General features: G+C 41.0%; 1 protein-coding gene across 2 annotated transcripts in view; it reads right to left on the bottom strand.

Annotated features, from left to right (window-relative positions):
- Window positions 1–19,303, bottom strand: part of aqr (aquarius intron-binding spliceosomal factor) — a 43,278-nt gene that overhangs the window by 12,341 nt on the left and 11,634 nt on the right. For both annotated transcript variants that reach the window (XM_068580765.1, XM_068580766.1), the window contains exons 16-31: window positions 18,804–18,924; window positions 18,443–18,584; window positions 17,712–17,890; window positions 16,477–16,644; window positions 14,532–14,701; window positions 13,309–13,550; window positions 12,984–13,133; window positions 12,240–12,309; window positions 10,624–10,734; window positions 9,812–9,921; window positions 7,505–7,640; window positions 5,344–5,553; window positions 3,074–3,211; window positions 2,900–2,971; window positions 1,786–1,973; window positions 1,468–1,639 (exon numbers count right to left, since the gene is read on the bottom strand). In XM_068580765.1, the coding sequence (XP_068436866.1) occupies window positions 1,468–1,639; window positions 1,786–1,973; window positions 2,900–2,971; window positions 3,074–3,211; window positions 5,344–5,553; window positions 7,505–7,640; window positions 9,812–9,921; window positions 10,624–10,734; window positions 12,240–12,309; window positions 12,984–13,133; window positions 13,309–13,550; window positions 14,532–14,701; window positions 16,477–16,644; window positions 17,712–17,890; window positions 18,443–18,584; window positions 18,804–18,924 (2,379 nt within the window). The remainder of the gene's footprint in view (window positions 1–1,467; window positions 1,640–1,785; window positions 1,974–2,899; window positions 2,972–3,073; window positions 3,212–5,343; window positions 5,554–7,504; window positions 7,641–9,811; window positions 9,922–10,623; window positions 10,735–12,239; window positions 12,310–12,983; window positions 13,134–13,308; window positions 13,551–14,531; window positions 14,702–16,476; window positions 16,645–17,711; window positions 17,891–18,442; window positions 18,585–18,803; window positions 18,925–19,303) is intronic.

The raw sequence follows: 19,303 nt of genomic DNA, 5'->3' as shown, positions 1-19,303 counted from the left end.
ACTGGATACAATTGCTTCTCTAGTGTCCAATTTATTCTGTCTGCTCCCGAGGAAAATGCATGAATGTACGCAAGTGTTTGGGTGTTTGTGCATAAGGCATAGTTAGTGATACTGGAAATTCCCTTAAGGGGCCTGGAAATGGCAAGAGGCAAATGGAGTTGAGGTTCATGTGACCTGGTGCCTCGAGAAGTCTACATGATCTGAATTTAAGAACAATAAGAAAGCTTCAGGGACATGAGCGTGCACAGTGTTGAATGCTGCAGTGACATTCATGAAGCTCAGAGATATGTGCATTGGCCAGCTGATATTAGTACGTATTGTAATCAGACAATTGACTAGTTCTGCTGGCTTTTTGACAAATACAAGCTTGGTTGTGTCATCAAAATTGTTGTTTAACAACTATTCTAGTTTTAGCTTCCACCCTTTGTTAAAAAGGAATGTTTTTCAGAACCACCAATAGCAGAACACAGTAGCATATCACAGTGACATTTGGGCTTCTGGGCTGGTGCGGTGCCAAAAGGGACCTTTTTGTTGTGTTCATATCCCTATCAACCCTGCTCTACGCCCACACACAGTCTTGAGTTTCTCAGCAATGTCATGATGAAACACAATCTGGCTCCTGGTGTGAAGGACAAACCCACTGGTCTGTGCTGGGCAGCCAGTGGGAGCTGCAGACTAAACAGGGTTATGAATATATCATATGGAATGCTAGCTAAACCATAAACATTTTAAAATGAATGAACTGGTAAATGCTGTAAAACAACAGAGTCCGAGGAAATGGAGGTTTGGGAGGAATATGGTTCTCTGCTCTGGTGGAACTAAGTGTGCATGAGTGTGTATCTGTGTTAAGGGGTGTATAAATTGCACTTGGAAAGACAACTATTTCTGCTGTTCCAAGATTGTGTCTCTACCTGTGCTACATACATACTGAATACTGGTGTATGAGTGTTCACAGCTGTCACACTTCTAAATTGAAGTAATGCATATGGGTCTGTGTGGTTTCATGTAGTAAAGCAGCAGGGTTTCACAATTGAAAACATCTCTAGCTTACTAATTAAATTCATTTTTTTAAAGTAAATTTACACAATGCGTGAAAAGTTAAAATTTTCTGGAAATTACCCATTTCACGTTATTTTAGTTTTAGTCATAAACCCCCTTAACACAGAGATTCCGCAATACTTCCATAAAGATGATCCGCCAGTATGTTTGCCAAACAATAGAGGCTTAATGCTGCCCAAGTGTGTGATTTTACAAAGATGTCGGCTCAGCTCTGAATACATTCCCTGCTGGCTCAGCATCGGAATAAGTTTGTCCCTCCCGCCCTTTCACTTCCGTACCTTTCATACACAACTGCGCGTCAGGATAACAGTGCAACAATTCTGTCTTTGGATGGGCTAGTTTTATATAACTGGGAGATATCCTTAGTACAAAAACAGTTTTACTGTGTGTGTACCTACTACCACTGACCTGGTAGAAGTAAGGGTTGGGCTCAGATTCTCCCACCCCATTGAAGTCCTCCACGTTAATTAGCTGGAAGTCAAAGGTCAGACCGGGGTTGGGCACCTGGAACTCAGGCAGTTGCTGCACATGAGGCAGGTTCCCCAAGTGTTTGTAGCGCCAGTTGTACAGGTTACATAAGCTGTGGGACAAGAGGACAGATGCATAGTAAGTGACACTGTAACAGCCTGCCTGAGACGAGATAGTACCAATCACTATGACAGGGCATCCTTTGTGAAATGAAGTTGGTCAAAGCAGACAGCTTTATGTTCTGCTAGGGTGACCCACCTTGCACGAGCACGGCCCTGTGCATCCAGATCTATAGTGGGCACTCCCAGGCGCACAAATCTGGTAAAGAGAGACTGCTCCATGTTTGAGTACTTCTGGAAGGCCATGTTCTTGATGACAGGGGGCAACTGGTGGTGATCTCCAATCATGATCCAACGTTTCAGCCGGCTGTAGCCATCCTCTGGGTTCTGTAAATAGGGGCAAATAGAGAAAAAACTAGTGTTAACAGGATCCGGTACAGAAGACCTAAATGCAATGCAGGGATCCAGACTACCCTCAGTTAAAAATATATAGATTTTCCATTTCACACAGTATAAAGTCACACAGTATTAGCTGCAAGAATTTAAATCCAACCTATGAAGTATAACCGATGTCCACGTGTGTAAATGTTGTACTACTACAACAACTATTCCATGTTGTCCAGCTTTATTCAATTTAGTTCTGTCTAATGACCTGACAATATTAGAGAATCTATTTGACATCAGATCTTTAGCAGAGAAAAACAGTATCGGAGAGCAGTGACGCATGAAGGGACTTTTTTTTTTGCTTGTCTACCTCATGCTGCCAGGTTTTGCTAATTAGATGTGGTTTATTTGGAGCTTGACCTCAAGACAAATCTTATATACCAACCATTGCAGGTCAAGAGTGTATTTAATCACTGAAATCACTGATAACCGTTGAATGATTGGATAATGAATGGGATGGAAAGGGGAACGGGGGGGAATAAACAGTTTCCCTCTGACATATACCTGGCAGAAGGCTTGCACTGTGACTCACTAAAGAAGGGCGATAAAGAGAGGAGATTTGGCGAGGTTGCTGAATGGCCTGATGTGCTTAATGGTCTCATCTGTAAACAGACATTAGCACTATCTCGGACAATTAGGCACAACTACCAAAGACAAGCACCATTACTGTGTTTGGAGCCCATCACTTAACAGAAAAAGTCAGGTGATAGAAAACAGGATCCCGAGTGAAGGATTAACTAGGCTTGATGTCAGAATGTATGACAGGCAGTGAATTTTCTGGGGAGGCATGGCTGTAGTTTTTTTCAAGTCTTAGTTAAAGCTTGCACATAATACATTAAATATTTTAGACTTAGTTTGGAGAGGGTTACCTGTAACAGAAGGGGGATGAAGGTCTCGATCTCCAGAATCTGAGCAGCTTCTTCCATCAGGATGTTGTCATACTAATGAAGAGAATCAGCAGTTATAACAAAGTACTTAAAGTAACTGTAGTATATATAGGCTTCACCAGTTTGCTGTCTTTATGTCAACCAAGAAGAGCGTACCTTAAATCCCAGCTCCACCAGGTCATGACGTTTGAGTGCAGCATGTGTACAGGTCATGGCAATGATTTTGGCTTCCTTCACGAGCAGATATTTAGAGCGGTCCAGTCCACTTCTGAGTAGCTCAAAAGCCCTAAACTCCTAAAAGACAGACAAGAGAGAAGATGAGGATGAGGAGTCAGTCACTGTAGACATTTTTGGGACCGCAAGCAGCAAAAAACTGCAACCTCCTATAGGGTAATTAAAAACTACTGGTATAATGACCACTTGCTAACATTGAACTTAAATAGGTGTGTAGTCATCCCTCTGTGAATGAAGTTCAGTTTTGTTTCAGACCTTAAGGGGTTGTGAGGGGAAACTTAAATGGCCTTCTGACAAAATGATGGATGACTACTGTCAATGATGATGGATAAGGTGATTATCTAGGGTGAAATAATCACACCTCTAAAAGAAAAAAGGCACACCGTTCAATATTCAGATACAACACCAAAACATCTTTGTGTCTCCCGACATAAAGAAATTAAAGGTGTTTGGAGAAATGCAGAAACTTCACCCCAGCGCTTCAATAGACTCTACGTTTGATTCATACTAATATTAACAAATGATGATAAAGTGATTGGCAACCTACTTCAACCCACTTTCATTAAACATAGTTCACGTAGTAATCCCTCTGCTATTGTCATTGTCACTGTCTCCTCTTTTCCCATAAAGCAGTGTAACAAAGATCATATAGGGCTGGCTTTTACTTGTTTTTCAATAAGTGCAGCTTGAGGAGCACTTCAGCACAGATTTTCTGATATGACGGGGAAATGTGGTAGCAGTTTTTCACACACAATCTGAATCAGTTCAGCTCAGAGTGCCAATATCATGGCACTATGAAAACCACGCCGCGTGCGGGGGCATGGGAGGTGGGTGTAGCACAGAGGAGGAATATGGGTAAACAGACGTGCTATTTTCAGGTTGCCCCCACTAGCTATGTAGGGGGTAGGGAAGGGAGATGGGAAAAGAAGGACGGAAGAAGAAGACTCGGACAGCACTGGGGTATAAATATTTGATGTGTTACTATTTTAGCATAAATATTAAACCAATCAAAACATGTAATATTGATGAGGTCTATTTTTAACCCCCATGGCTCCAGAGCGGTTGAAGGGTGAAATTGAGATGGTAAAGATTCACAGATACTGAGAAGAGGGTGAAAAGAGAAAAAAAGTAAACAGCGGTAAAGATGTGGAGGGACTGCAGAGGAGGAAACAGGAGATGCCTATTCAGGAGGAACCCAGGAGGCAGATTGTGTTGCTGTCTATCTGTCTAGCGATACATCATTTGGATATTTCTATGACAGCTTATTCCAAACTGCTTTAACATTTGAAGAGTCAGACAGAGAAGCAAATTCAGCAGAATGTTGCTTTGTCTAACCTGCACCACAGACAGTAATACCTCTTAATGGGTGTACAGATTTCACTGCAGCATGGGTGAGGTTGAGGGAGGAGGGAGAGGTGCTCTGATGCAGCGATACAGAGACCAGCCAGATATATCAAGGTCACCACACGTATTGGGATATTACCTCCAGCCAATAACTTCTTTATTGCTTTTTGGAGACCTTCTTGGTGTTCCCATAAATCTGAAATGTTATTGTTATACCTATAGAAAAACCTGATGGGCTGAGAAGGAATGATAACACATCCAGCTGTGTGTTTGTAAGTGTGAAAAAGAGTGACAGGGAGAGTAAAAAAGATAAGCAGTAACAGCCTTCGTCACTTTGTTGAGCTGCTTATCTTTTCAAAAGGTTCAGAAATTATATCTACAAATAAACAGTAAACGCATTGTTAAGTGTCCTATATAGTCATTCACTGTATCAACTGTAGCAAAGAGACAGGTGATGATTAAATCTCAAGGGAGATGCAGAAGTGACAAATAGGCGGCTCATAAGCAGACACATCTACAAAAACAGTGTTTTACCACCACTGTTTATCTTTAACATGTCACTGTGCTGGCCAGGAAGACAGTTACTTGTGGATGGGTGATTGTGCAACACCTGGACACAGCTGGCATATACATTGGAGATGTATGCTTCTGTGCAAGTTATTTTTTGCTGTATGCATTTTAATATAATGTACATGGAATTTAACAGTAATTACATGTGCACTATAAATATAATTGCCTTGTTGCACTGAAGTTACCTCCTTAGATCCCACTGGGTGTTGCTCAGCAGCGGGGAAGCAACTTGTAGGTCTGTCTGTGTGGCTGTGTGCGTGTGTGTGAGAGAGACTTACCTCCAGCTGGGTAAAGATCTTCTTGATGTGGCGATAGCAGCCCTCTGCGATGTCCATGTCCTCTTCATATGACCGGCCTTTGAACACAGGCTGGGGAGCGTTGGAGAAGTACTTGTGGAAGGGAAAGTGTGCAGCCACAGCTTGCACCTCCACATTCTTGCTTTGTTTCGGCCTGACTTTGCTCATGTACTCTTCCCAGCGAGATATTACCTGTAGAGGAGAAAGAGCAGACACATAGTACCCTCTGATTGTTAAGAACTGGAGCCCCAGTTGTGAAAGTTTGCATTTATTGTATGTTAGAGGTTCATGCACATCTTTGTAGCTTGTATAAATGTGTGTGTGATCACTCAAATACAAACAGGACTTCTGAATTGAGCCAAGATTTTTAGCTGTAAGTGACCGAACGGTGAAGTGGATTTGTGTGCATGACTATAAACATACCTGTTCCACCCAATGACTGTGGCAGCACAGTGGTAGTGTTTTCATATGGAGCATAACCAAACATGGGTTCTAAGTACAGATTGTAAAGCCCTCCGGAGCAAATTTGTAATTTTGGGCTATCCAAAATAAATGAATTGACTATTGATTTAGCTTCCACATAAAGGACACTCACTAAGGTACTTTCTGGTATGCATGAGCGTTAACCTAGTTGACGCCCGTCTGGGGTCTACCAAATTGCTGTTTGAGCACACAATGGGTGTTCTCTGCACAGCCTTGTATCTTCTCTATAATTATTGGACCACAGCAGAAAACACATCAAACAGACATGAACAAATGAGAACAGATAGCCCACTTGGAAACAGGTGCCCCTGCTGAGCACGTAATAAACCAGCTTCAACCAAACAGCGGGGTAACCTAGTTCTATAAATACCCATATGAAAAACAACATTAGGGATAATGCCAGAGGACTCAGCTTAATTGCATGTTAAGTATTTTCCTGTATGGACTATTAAGACAACCATCGAAACATTAAGTACGTCTTCATGTCTTTGGTATCATTTATCACAGACAGAGAAGGCTACTTATGGTCACAGATTCACTAGTCTTAAAACTTCTTGACATTTACATCTTCAAATGTCACAGAGCTCCACTGTTGGCCAGTTTTCAGAGCTAAAATAAACACAAGAACTCAGCTAGAATGATGTGTGTGTTAAGAAGCCGGTCTCCATGCAACCTCACATTAATAAGTAACCACAGAGTGGCGTGTAGCGGGGAGACAACTGACAGAATTATGGCATGGTGCAAAAATGGCAGCATGTTCATCATCAGACATGAACTCTGACACTTGAGCTTGGGTAACAACCATGGTAGCCAAGTATTTGCTATGACTTGGATTCGCCAAATAACTATCTGCAATAGGATCAAGTTTGAGCTATGACCACCACTAAAACTATGTTAATGGCATCTTTACACTGCTTTAACAAAATGGGTCTCACATTACTGGTGTGTCGCGATACTTTGTTTTTCGGAAAAAGAAAAGGTTTGAAAAAGTTGAGCTCCTCATAACACTGTAGATGACAGCTACACACTGCACTGCTTTATGTAACAACTGTCTATACTGTCTATTTTAGAACCCTTCTAAAAAATCATGGGAATGGAAGCAAGTAATTGTCTGCAGTGGCATTTCTCCTGCAGTCTGAGAGGGCAATGATAATTAGGTGACAGGAATAAACGGCAAGGGTTGAGACTGTTTCTGGGTATTTGCAGTCTCGGCAAACTCTGAAGAATGGAAACGTTAATAATGCCTGGGTTTGACTGGCATGGATATGTCTGAGGAAAAGGACAGACAATGCAGAAATCCATTCTAATTAATTCAGCAAGATATCTACTGTATCCGCTTAAACCTCTCTCTCGCTGTCTCTCAATATTAATATCCAAACACAAAATTCAAGAATGTTTAGAGGCTTAATACTAAGACAGACTGACTGTAGGCAAAAAACATCTTAAATTTTGTATCATTTGTTTTGCTAAACCTGTTTGCAATTATGAATGTTAATCGATCCATTCACACACACGTTAGCTTCATCAAATAGTAAGAACAATACTAGGCGCAAACTCCAGAGCATAGCCTACGCAACATTAGTTGAAAATTACATTATTCTAATTCTCTGCATGTTGCAGAAAGATACGTGCACATGCCATAAACTAGTTATAGGCTTACCTGATAGAGGTAGAAGTGTCCAGCAGTCTCACAGGTGTAAGAAACATCGCCCGGGACATCCAAGCTCTCCTGCAACCGCCCCACTTCTCTGAGGAGCTCAAGCCTTCTGGCGAGGACATAGTTTACTCGGCCATACCTGGAAACAAACGGCATAGTTTAGTTAGTCAACTATCTAAACAGTAAAGCGTTTTGTATTGGGACAGATAGACAGACAATTCATATTTAAGGTTTAACAAGCCGTTTGTTTTTTTATTTAATTATATGCATAATAAAATCGTAGTGTCATTTCAAAAATACACTGAATACTATTTGAGCCAGAGATGCCATATTGATCCATCTATTAATTGACGAATGGATTAATAGAACAGAGTTACTATTGTGTGATAATTGAGGTGACGAGTCGTCTGAGAACATACTTTAAAAAGGGTAAAATATATTGTAAGAATGACCCATATCAAAGTATAAATTAAGTAATGACTATCCTTGAACGTAAACACGGTTGGTTTATGTTCAATCGTGCATCCCAGTGTGCATCCAAACAATATTGCTTAACCGCAACTATCTGGTGGCAAATAGACAAGCAGAATGCACAGGAAGACAGGAAGTGAGAGAGGTCAGAGTAACACTAGAGGTGAACTATTTTTAGACCCTCAGCAAAGATCCTCAGTCAGCAGGTGACTCAAAGACAGTCACAATGGTCTCCCTGTTTGGCCAGAATAAAATTATTTAAAAATGGGGAGTGACCTTGCTTCCCAGGAGGACGGACCTGTAATTAATTCAGCTACTGAGCCATAAAACACTGTGAAGACACACAGGTGTGAATAACAACATTTGTCTCTGGGATTGTATATTTACATTATTTCTTTGCTCAAAACAGAATCAATTGTACGTGAACCTGAATGATTCAGCATTTCATTTTTACCAAGAACAAAAGTGCATAGTGTACAAATATAGACTGCCCACAACGGAACATACAACTTGGATTTACATGTAGCATGTTGATTTAAAACCAACATGCTACTACAATATCATTAAAACGGCACAAACTTCATTATTCATGAAATGCAGGGAGGCATTCTTAATCGATAGTGCTGTAGCTTTCCCTTTGTTAAGCATTCGGGGGAGCACTGCCTTCCATTTTGTCATCTCATATACAGTGTTAATTAAAACTCTCTGGCTCTCTCCTCTTGCTGGTGTCAGTGGGGTGGAAGGAGTGTGGAGTCTGCATGTTGTTATGAGGCAGCCAGGCAGGCGGAAACATATTAAATGCTGCAAGCTAAAGCTCTTTTTTGTCCGTGTTGCTGCATAATTTAAGAATGTAACCGACTGCTTCTATGTGCAGACACCAGTTTCCATACACTGTTATTCATACATTCATAGTGAGCAGCAGTCATACACAGAGTATAAATGATCGACATTCATCTTCTCTCCCTTCGCTATAGGGTGCAAGTTGCTCAGTGCCACAGATGGATACAGTGGAGAAATGAATAATGAAAGCTATATGGAAACTTTAAATAGTAACAGCATAATAACTTCATTAGTAATCTTTAACACTGCACTATTTATATCCAAGAACTGGCTAAAAAGCTTCGCTACCCCCCCACCAAAAAAAGCAGAAGGTTCTTGCTGATTCATCTAATATTGGTGTTAAATGTAGGAACACTCATGTAGAACTGGAAATGTTTTGGGTATCTTGAGATAATTTAATTTTCACAAGTCCGTCATGAGTGCATTGCCCCCCAAACTTTCCCCATATCACTATGTCTCAGTAGTAAGGACTGAGTCACTATCCTTCAAGGCATTAAGCGTGCGCGCACATGCTCGCGCATACACACTGTGGAGTTTACACAAAGATGTGGATAAGCTGGAAATTACTGGGGCTTCCTTAACAGGACTCTAGTGGTTTTTGTTTGAGGCCATTTGTTCTGTGCTGTGCCACCTGTACTGTATAAAAAAATAGTAGCATTGCATAAAACTATGTTTATGTGTACATAGAATTGAGGAGAGGATTAATCAGACTGGAATTGCATCAAGAGTATCGAGTAACCTTGACACTTTGTTGGCGCAGACTAATTATGTTTATGGGCAGCTGGGCTGCTTGTGTACATGTGCATGTCTGTTGTCTGTTCTGCTAAAACTTTAAGGGTTGCCTGTGTGTGACATTCATGCAGTCTGTAACCATTTGTTGAATGTACTTCCCAACATATGTAACACGTGTAAATTTACAATTTTCACATGTGCATTTCTGTTTTTTAGGTGCAAATATCTGTGTGTGTTCCCTCTCCACTTGTCCTCTGCTGTCCTCACCTGCTGAAGTCCTTCTCCGTCTCCAGCTCCTCTTCTCCGTGGCCAAGACGCAGGAGGTGGCGCTCGTCGATGTCTAGAGCCATGATCTTTTCAAACAGCTGGTTCAAAGCCTGGTGTGGAAAGAATCATAGAATTGAGTAAACATGATCAGACATGGAAAATCCTTTCTTTGACATGTGTGTGTATTTTCTCATCCATCTACTGTACGTTCAAATATAAACCTGTTTTGACCTTCTGTCTCTTCTCTTCTAGATGTGTTGCAAGTCAAGAATTCAAAGATAATTTATTATTATGATGCAACACAAGGATGGACAACAATAAGCAGTTGTAACCCATTTGCAACACAAGAAAAACAGTAGTGCATTCCTGCAGTGCATTTTCTTTTATTTGCATCATAAGGAAAGTATACCGCAGCAACATAAATCTTCATGCAGTGCTGTAGTGACATATTTATCATGCTATGATGCTAGTGTTTATTATTATAGTGGAAATGGAAGGGGGGACTATTGCATGAGTAAGGTTTTTATCGATATATCTAGCTATGCCTCTTGTGACCAAAATTAAGTTTAGCAAGCTTCCACTGGTGGAAAACAGCAGAAGTTTACTTAATGATTAAATACTAAGGAGAAAAGACAAGAACTCAAGGGAGCTTAACATTCTTTTGCTCTGTAGTTTGCATACAACTATCGCCTGATTAATGGGCAGTTATGAGTAAAAGCTCTAAATTCTCCAGACAGCTTAACAGTTTTTTGAGCAGGGTGTTGGGAAACTTTTTAGATATCAAGACTGTGCTGAGTGTTTTGTTGGTTAACCTGGTTCGAATGTGTGACGATGAGGGTCCTCTGTTCAGGAAAGTTGTGATAGAGATTGGAGATGATCTGAACAGCAACATCCGTCTTTCCGGTACCTGGTGGTCCAACAACCTGGTGACACAAAGGGAGGTCAAGAAGGAACCAGGAAGAAAGAAATTGCAAAAGAAAGAAGCAGGAGAGAAGCACAATAGGACACACAATAGCACAATAGGACGTTAGGTCATAGAGCCAAGGCCCTGGCCATGGAGACACCTTATTGGTTGCGATAGCTCGGCTATGGGCATGTCAGAACGTGTCGGCTGGTGCCACATCGATAGCCGTGCTCAGATTTCCAAGGTAACAAGACGGTGGTGTTGCCTGTTATACCAAATTCCAGTGACTGCACAGATGAGCAAAAAAAGAGACTTCCTTTCGTACTTGTCATCTGAACGCCAGTAGCACCTCATATCTGTATATAGGTTACATAATAATGAGCTTCATATTTACTTATAGAAAGTAATTTACAAAATAAATATTCATGAAACTGGTTTTAGTATTGGTTTCTCAGGTGAGTAATTTCTGCAAAAGCAGTAAGCACAATTAGATATTCCTGCATAAATCAGAAGATAATCAGCTCCTTGGTTTTCCCACATGAAAGCCAGGCAGGCCGGCCGGATGCCAGTGTGTGTGTGTATTTGTATGTTATGGCGTTAACGAACCACATATGTCAAAAAGGAAAGTTATTGAGGTTGAGGAGCAGAGCAGAGAAAGGCATGCATGCAGAGTTGTTTTACGACTCTGCTGATAGCCCACATGCCATATCTCCCTCGGCTGGCTGTACAATAAATAACTCCCTGCTGCCAACTTCTAATCACCACATCAGAATAGCATTTGTGTCAACAGTGTATATTACACTTTTCTTCAGAAAACAGCAGCAGGCTGGAATGACAGAGCTGTGATTGTGTGTATGAACTGGGCGTATCCATTACTGTAAAATGTGTCTTTTTATGTGTGGTCGACTGTTTCATTGGCAATGGTGAAATTACAGAGAGGGTTTCAGGGAAATGTGTCAACATTACATAAGTGATGGACATAGGGACACAATACAACAGAATATTTACTCCTGAGGAAATTCCAAGATGTTAATCACCAAGACGAATAGTTGCAAATCTTTGGCTTTTTTTTACCAGCGTATGCACCGCATGCATCTGCAGTATCAGCACTCACTGGACTGGCTGGAGGTTTTGCCCAAACAGCATCGCATTACTGGATATGCATGGTAATTGTATAAGGATTATAATTACATCCACTACTATAAACTTTCCTTTTTTCCACCTGTTACTTAAACAATACATTTTTGCCAAATTTGAGGCATTCCGGAGATATCATGAGAACGGACTTAAAACCCGAAAACATAATGCCTTCGGTAAAGGCTGATTTCAATACTACGTTTAATATTCAAAGGAAAAATAGATAAGTATTCCATGAAAGCCAGATATTCATGATTCCTAATGATTTGTTGGAGTCTGTTGAAATGTAAATGTCAAATAGATCATTTAGATCTTGCAGATTTGCTTCCATTTGGCCGTAAAACTTTTGTGACAAACGTATACAATAAACACAAAAACAGTCCTTACCATCGTGAGTCCTGGCTGCATCCCGGCTCGAATGGCTTCAATTTGAGTTGGGGTGAACTGAATTGTATTCCTGTAAGACATGTTCAAAATTTGATGTTAATAAGTCAAGCAATTAGTCTGAGATCGTGAACAGCCTTGACAGCATAAACACATTTGTGTTCAAATGCTTTCACAAGTTGTTTTTCTTGTTTTTATAAAGAGCTGCTTAATGCTGCAAGTTTTTTTGTTATGTTTTTGAGACCATCTTTAAAGATTGTTAAATCAGGGCTTCCCCATGGACATGTTACTGCTATCCAGATTTAAATATCAAAGTGCAAACTGGAAATGCTGAAACACCACCAGATGGATCTTTAATATTTCATGAAGGGTAATTATTTTGTGGTGTTATAATTAGTACAGGAATATTAAAGCATTTTCTTTTAACCTTTAATTGCATAAACAATACAATCCATCTATTGTTGGCACAATAATAACCAAAATAGCACCACATCATTACATGGCGAACAAAACAGAGGAGATACCCTGAAGAAAAACACGGTCAGGGCCAGAGTAGGTTACATATAATACGCCTTTGGTTTGTTTCATACTGAAAACATGTTTAGGATAGAGGTTAAGGATTTAAAGTATGCTCAGTCCACTGACCTAAGAGATAAGTCAAGGATTAACCAAACACTGAACAACCCTTTTGACCCCTAATCTTGTTAAATTGTGAACGGGAAGGCCAGAGTATTGGCAGTCTCTCACCGTTTGGGCTGGTTGTACGGATACGGCCCACGGTTGAGGGTGACATAGGGCTCAACGATCAAGGACATGTCTTCCTCTTTGGGTTCGCCTTCTTCATCTGCCTTTCTCTTCTTCCCCTTGTCTGCTTTGTTTGAAATGGGAAACGTGATTCTGGTGAAGCAAAAAAAAAAAAGGAGATGGATTAATACAATATGTATAACTATAATTTCATCTAGTAAACAAATTATACAACAGCAAGTAAATAAAATATTAAGGTTTATACGTTCACTATGATCATGGAGAAAATAACATATTATCATTTGATTATTGGGTCTTTGACTTTCACCTGAATGGGAAGACTTGCAGGTCAGGGTTCTCCTCTGTAACCTGAATGGTGTAACCTGGGAAACACGAGCGTAAATGGTCCAGGGACAGAAAGGTGTCATTGAAGTCCAATGTGGAGATCTGATTCGGCATTTTGGAGTAGTGGGCACTGCCTGGGTCACCATAGCCGAGGATGATGTCGTGAAGCCAGTCTGGGACAACACACTCGGTGTTCATCAAGTTTCTGATGGTCTCTAGGACGGCCTAAAACAGAGAGACAGAGAAAAGTGGGCAATGAGGAACGTCAGACAGGAGACAAGCATCCCTCAAGAGGAGGTTTAGCTGGATAAGAATAGCTTTGTGGTGGGCTGATGGGACAGCAGGTAATTTGTATGTCTGTCAATTATATTTTAATGAACTGCAAACTGTCTAATACCCTAAGCATCAAACATTGGGGAAGGGAACGTGTTTTCTTTTATCTATGCCACACATCACAGATGGAGAAGAATGTTTCTTGAATACCCATTAGTTCCTGCTCTTTTCAAATTCATAAAAAAGGAAACACTTCAAAATCATCTGTCACTGCTCTGGCTGTGAAAGACAGAAATGGGTGTGCGGAATTAGAAATAGCAGATTTGACAAAGCCGTAATGAGAAGCTCTCAACTGAAGAAGAAAAAAAAAGTTTTTTTTGTACATGATTACCATTCTGAATAAAAACAAAGTTTACCAAAATGGAACACAACAACAAATTACACAAAAGTTTCAAACAATTGCACAGATAACTTTACTGTGACCTCATAAAAACATTAACATCTGAGAAAATATCATCATGGATTTACCTCTCTGCACCTTCTTTAACAGAAGGGGTCTGCTGTAGACACATGTATGTTATACTGACAACAAAACATGGTTATGCTTTCCTACAGAAAGCAAGCAGAGTACACTATACAATGTTGGCTCGCTGCCACAGGGGGAGATTATTGAAGGTGAGAAAGAAGTGGGGGGACAAATCAAATGAATATCCAGTGAGGTGTGTCTCTCACTGGGAGGGCCTTGAGTGGGTGGTAATCTTAGAGTTGCCCTGGACACAACCTTTCAGCTGCAATACCAGAGGGAGTATTATATGTGCAGTACATCACTCTGAGATGGTGTTGGTGAGACCAGAGCTCAAGGTCTGAAGATAAAGAACTCAAATGCAATGTACAATGAGGGCTGATCTCTGTGCTTCAGCATATACTTCAAACCTTGAAATTGTTCTCCTTGGGTTTGCGTCTCATGATGATGTTGAAAGTCTCATACGGGTCTTCAGTAGCGCTCTGAATGCTGCCGGTCATGTCCTGTTGATACTGATTTGGGTCCAGCCATACACGAAATGTTCTGGCATCTCCTCTCAGCTTGGGCTTCGGGTCAGGTCCTTGACCAGAGTGGTTGGGGGAGAATACTTGTTACAGCAACAGAGTATTGATAACTTTTAGAGATAAATAATACATTTAAATTAGCATGAAAATCACTCTCACAAAGTGTGATTAAATCTAAAGAAATGAATGCATGCCAGTACATCAAAACACAAAAGGAACAGAAAAAGGCAGGGCAAAGCTTCTGAAGGACAAATTAAATATTAAAACTGAATCTAATTAGCCATTTCTAAAACCATGATTGCAATAACAATTTCCATCCTTCCACCCACCAATATAAAGCTTTAAAACGATCTCAACCCGGCCTGCCCTGCTGCATCCGTCTATTACTCTGACTCCACAGGAACAGGAATTACATAGATGCTTGACTGACAGGTCACCAGCTTTAGGCTTACTCCCATAGGGAGCCCGTGTGGTGCAGCATGTGCAGCTTTCACAGATGTCTAAATAGATTATTGTATGGAGCTGCTGGGCGCAGAGCAGGAGAGTGAAACGCAATCCTGTTGGCCTCTGATGTGCGTGTGCCCATTCATGTGTATGCCTGTGAGTGTGCACATGTGCTGAACTATGTGGGGATCATCAAATCCCCTTTACTAAAATGAGTCTGGAGATGGCTTTACAGCGAGAACTACCGCCTTAACAAGATGGGATAACAATGCTGGGCCAAGGTGTGTGAGGATTGTATTAAACTGTCAGTTATGAAAAGGTGGGATTAAATCAATACACAATTAGATTTAAACAAAGATGCATAGCATTTGCTTATTAAACTAGAATTAACAAGAATTTGTATGTTTGTAAGATCATATTTTATACAAATATTCTGTATGTGAGCTGCAATCACATTTTTTATAAGCACACTGTGTGAGTTAATTATCAGTGTCCCACAATGCACCTCTCAGTGCACGTCCTACCTTCACCAACAGCCCAGTGATTTATGTCTCACGCGCCACCCAGTTACCTAGAGTACTACTTAGCCCTGTTGGGGATCTGAAAGTTTAACCAAGCCGACACTGGCAGGGCATGTTCCCTGGCAGCGTGTCTATTTAGAAAGCCCTGCCCTCTGCATATTTAATCCAAACAGATGAGAAAGGATAGGGTAAAAGGTGCTTCAGTGCATGGACACATGTTCCCACAGGGGAAAGGCATACACTTAGAATAGCTGGACTGCAGGCTAGCTTAGGTAAACCAACCACTCAGAGGGACTGCGGGGAAGAACACAGCACAATAAACAGAAGAGATCATGTTACTGTATAAACATAAGACCAGGGATTTTAAATTTGATCTGCGGGGATTCCTCCTGTATGGACACACACACACAAACCAGACTCTCTTGAGTCTTATATCTGATGACTGCAAATTTTCAAGCTTTTATTCGCGAAATATGGTAGCTTACAGATAGAATTTCATGCCGTGCTCCATTCGAGCTATTGCGCATTGTTGCCGGCTATACCATGTTTCAAAGATAGAGACAAGTGTTTCCTATATGATGCATTACTGAATTCTGCAGAACCAGCGCACTCAGTGTTATCTTACAGAAGCACATCCATCCTGATATAGCCAATGCGGCTCTTGTGTTAAATCTAATTTAAAAAAGAAGAAGCAGGGGGCAGGGCCCAAAGCTCTCAGGTGTTGTCGTCGACCTCGGGTTAATGGAATGTTAATGTGAACAGGTCAGGTCTCACTGTGACGGTCACCATAAAGAAGGTCTGATGTCGGATGGATGTCATGTGTCGTGCGTGCGTGTGTGTACAGACAGGCGCAGATATGAGCATACCTTCTTCAATGACGCGACCTTTATCATCCAGCATGCCTTGCACCTCGCAGCCTCTCACGTACACCAAACCAGTCTGCTCCACAAAGGGCTGGCGCCGGTCGAAGCGTGTGCCATAGGGCAGGTTGGGCCGCACCGTGATCAGAAAGCAAACGTCATGCTTCCGCAGCCCTAGAGGGAAAGAAGATGGAGAGAGAGCAGGGGAAACGGGGGTTTTAAAGACAAGGAAGGAAGCGGACACAGGGAGAAATAAGTAATGGGGCATGAGACGGAGTAGTAGTGTGGGGGCGTTTGGATATGCGAGAGAAACCACCCTGTCAGCAATCGCCTGATCTTTAAAACATGAAGCTCTAATTATACGATGGGGGAAGAGCGAATGGATAGAAGGAAGTAATACTTCACTCCATTACTGAATTGCAATAGAGAAAGTAAAACAATAAAAAAAAGTGTATAAAGAAAGTGAAGACATCAATTTGGGATATATATATATATATATATATATATATATATATATATATATATATATATATATATATATATATATATATATATACATTTTGCATCTGCAGCATTGGTCCACTGACGGTACACATTTATTTTCGAGATTAATTAGTGCAATACACCATTTTTGTGTCTACATATCCTGTAGCTGTCTCTGTGAAGCAATAGTCTTTTGGCATGCCAAAAGCTTTATTGTACTTTCTATGTTCCCAGTGAATCATATCTTTCAAGGCTGACAAGCTCCTGTTAACATTATCTACAGTGCTCTCATCGGCCACACAGAGAGATGAAGAGAAAAACGATCAGAAAATAAAACAAAGAGGCTCAGTGGTAGAAGCTACGCAGACATAACATGCCTTTAGAGGCACGAGGTAGCTAAGGGTCAGGAGTCAAGGCCCAGTGGGATGGAATAGAGTGAGAGGTGAGGGATGCCTTTATGGAGGTTATAAACTGCCTACTAGAACTGCTGGAAGACACAATAAAAGAAAAAACAGGAAAGGAAAAGGTGTAGCAAGGGCAAATGAAAGGGGAGAGTAATCTGTAATAGTTATAAAGTGGATGACTACAATTTTTTTTTGTTAATTTTCCCCTGCCAATACAAATTGTGGGATGGCGAGATTGGCATTAGCAACATGAACGGTGGAAGACACATATTAAAAATGAAGAAAACATATCAAAGATTTGGCCCCTAATGATTTAAAAAAAGATGCCGAGACAAAACACTAACAGACTAATACCTTCCCACTCGTGCTTGATATGATCTTGTACATTGAGGTTAACAGTGACATCAGCTCGCACACGGGCAGGCCAGCTCTCTCCAATGTTGGGCTTGGCAACTTCTACGATAGAAAAAGAGGTGATCGTCTGAGCCATCCTGGCCCAGCCCCCGAACACCGCTCCGCCGTACTCTGACTGCCTGCATAGAGGGACAGACGCAACAAGAAGTTAGACAACTGCTGTGGGCTGTTGTCAAGATTGAAATCAGTTGGATTTAGGGCAGCGCATGGCACTACTGCTTACTTATTTACTTTTGCAGGAACAACAAACAAGTATCTACATCAGTTGACATAATGGGATCACGTAGTATGTTAAGCAATGGGGTTCCAGATATGGTGTCCCAAATGTCACAGTCTTTTAATAAAATATTATCAATGTGGTATGCCACCTTGTGAGAGGTAGACAGAGGATAACAATCTTCATTCATTGATGTCAAAAGATAAAGTGTGCTGTAATGGATTTAATGGTGGAAATTTGTTCTACTTAGGAAGAAGAAAGAAAAAAAACAACTATGATGCTAATCAGTGTGTGAGAATAGTATTCTAAATCAGATCTAAAAATGTGAGTTTGAGTTAAAGGCATCTTTGAATTGTTTTTTTATAAAATGCGAGATTCAAAAATGTGTACCAAAATGACAACAACAGAATCTGGATCAAATGTCCCTCTAGTCGAGAGAAGGAGGACATCTCACCATGGTTTCATACGCCACACCACATCCTCTATGTCCTGTCTGATCTCATAGGTGGACTCGAGACGAAAGAGGTTAAAGTTCCTCAACAGGTAGTCATGAAGGGTCAGGAACTGGAGATTCAGCTTAGGTAGTGCTAGACAGCCTGAAAAGACACAAATGAACAGACAGCGCAGAGTGAATAATAATCCAAATGTGTGTGTGATTACAACAAAAGAGGATTCCCCGAGAGAGAGGCGCCGGTTCAGTGCTAGATGAGTGCCCTCAGGATAAGAGATACCACAAGGTGTGGGTGTATGAGGCACTGACTGGTCACTGACACAAACACAAAACCCGACTCACAATTCACACATCCAACACCCACCTTCGCCTGAGTAGTACTCCGTTGGGACAATGTTCTCATCCCAGATTATCTTCTCTGTTGGATAAAGAGGCATCTGGTTCAGTTGCTCAATCTGAGAGATTCTGCGCTCATGACGGGACACCTGTGTGTGCGTGGGTCAAATAGAGACAGACAAAAAGACAAACAAAAAATTGGGTTAATAAAGAAATGGTTCTCTGCCCCTTTGACTCAATGTCTAGGGTATTTATTGTCTTGCTTACTAGAAGACAGGTCCCTCATCAAATCTTACACATCACACCCACAGTAAAAGCTTTTTAGTGGCCAGTATCTATTAAAAAGGTTTGCTTGAAAATGAACATTCACGTAAAGGCTTTGTTAAGGGCTGAACGGTACACACATTTTGGATTATCAAACCAGGATATCATATTTGTTTACATGTGTTTATGTCAAGATGGACTGTGATATCCTCTAGTACTTAATCAAAAGCAACATAAGATTGATGCATCTTTTAGACAACGATG

The sequence above is a fragment of the Clinocottus analis genome, unplaced genomic scaffold (genome assembly GCF_023055335.1).
Source record: "Clinocottus analis isolate CAN_PGR_092001 unplaced genomic scaffold, fCliAna1.0.p SCAF_17, whole genome shotgun sequence".
Lineage (NCBI taxonomy): Eukaryota > Metazoa > Chordata > Actinopteri > Perciformes > Cottidae > Clinocottus > Clinocottus analis.
Note: the sequence above shows the minus strand (reverse complement) of the source record. Positions and strands in the feature narration are given on the sequence as shown.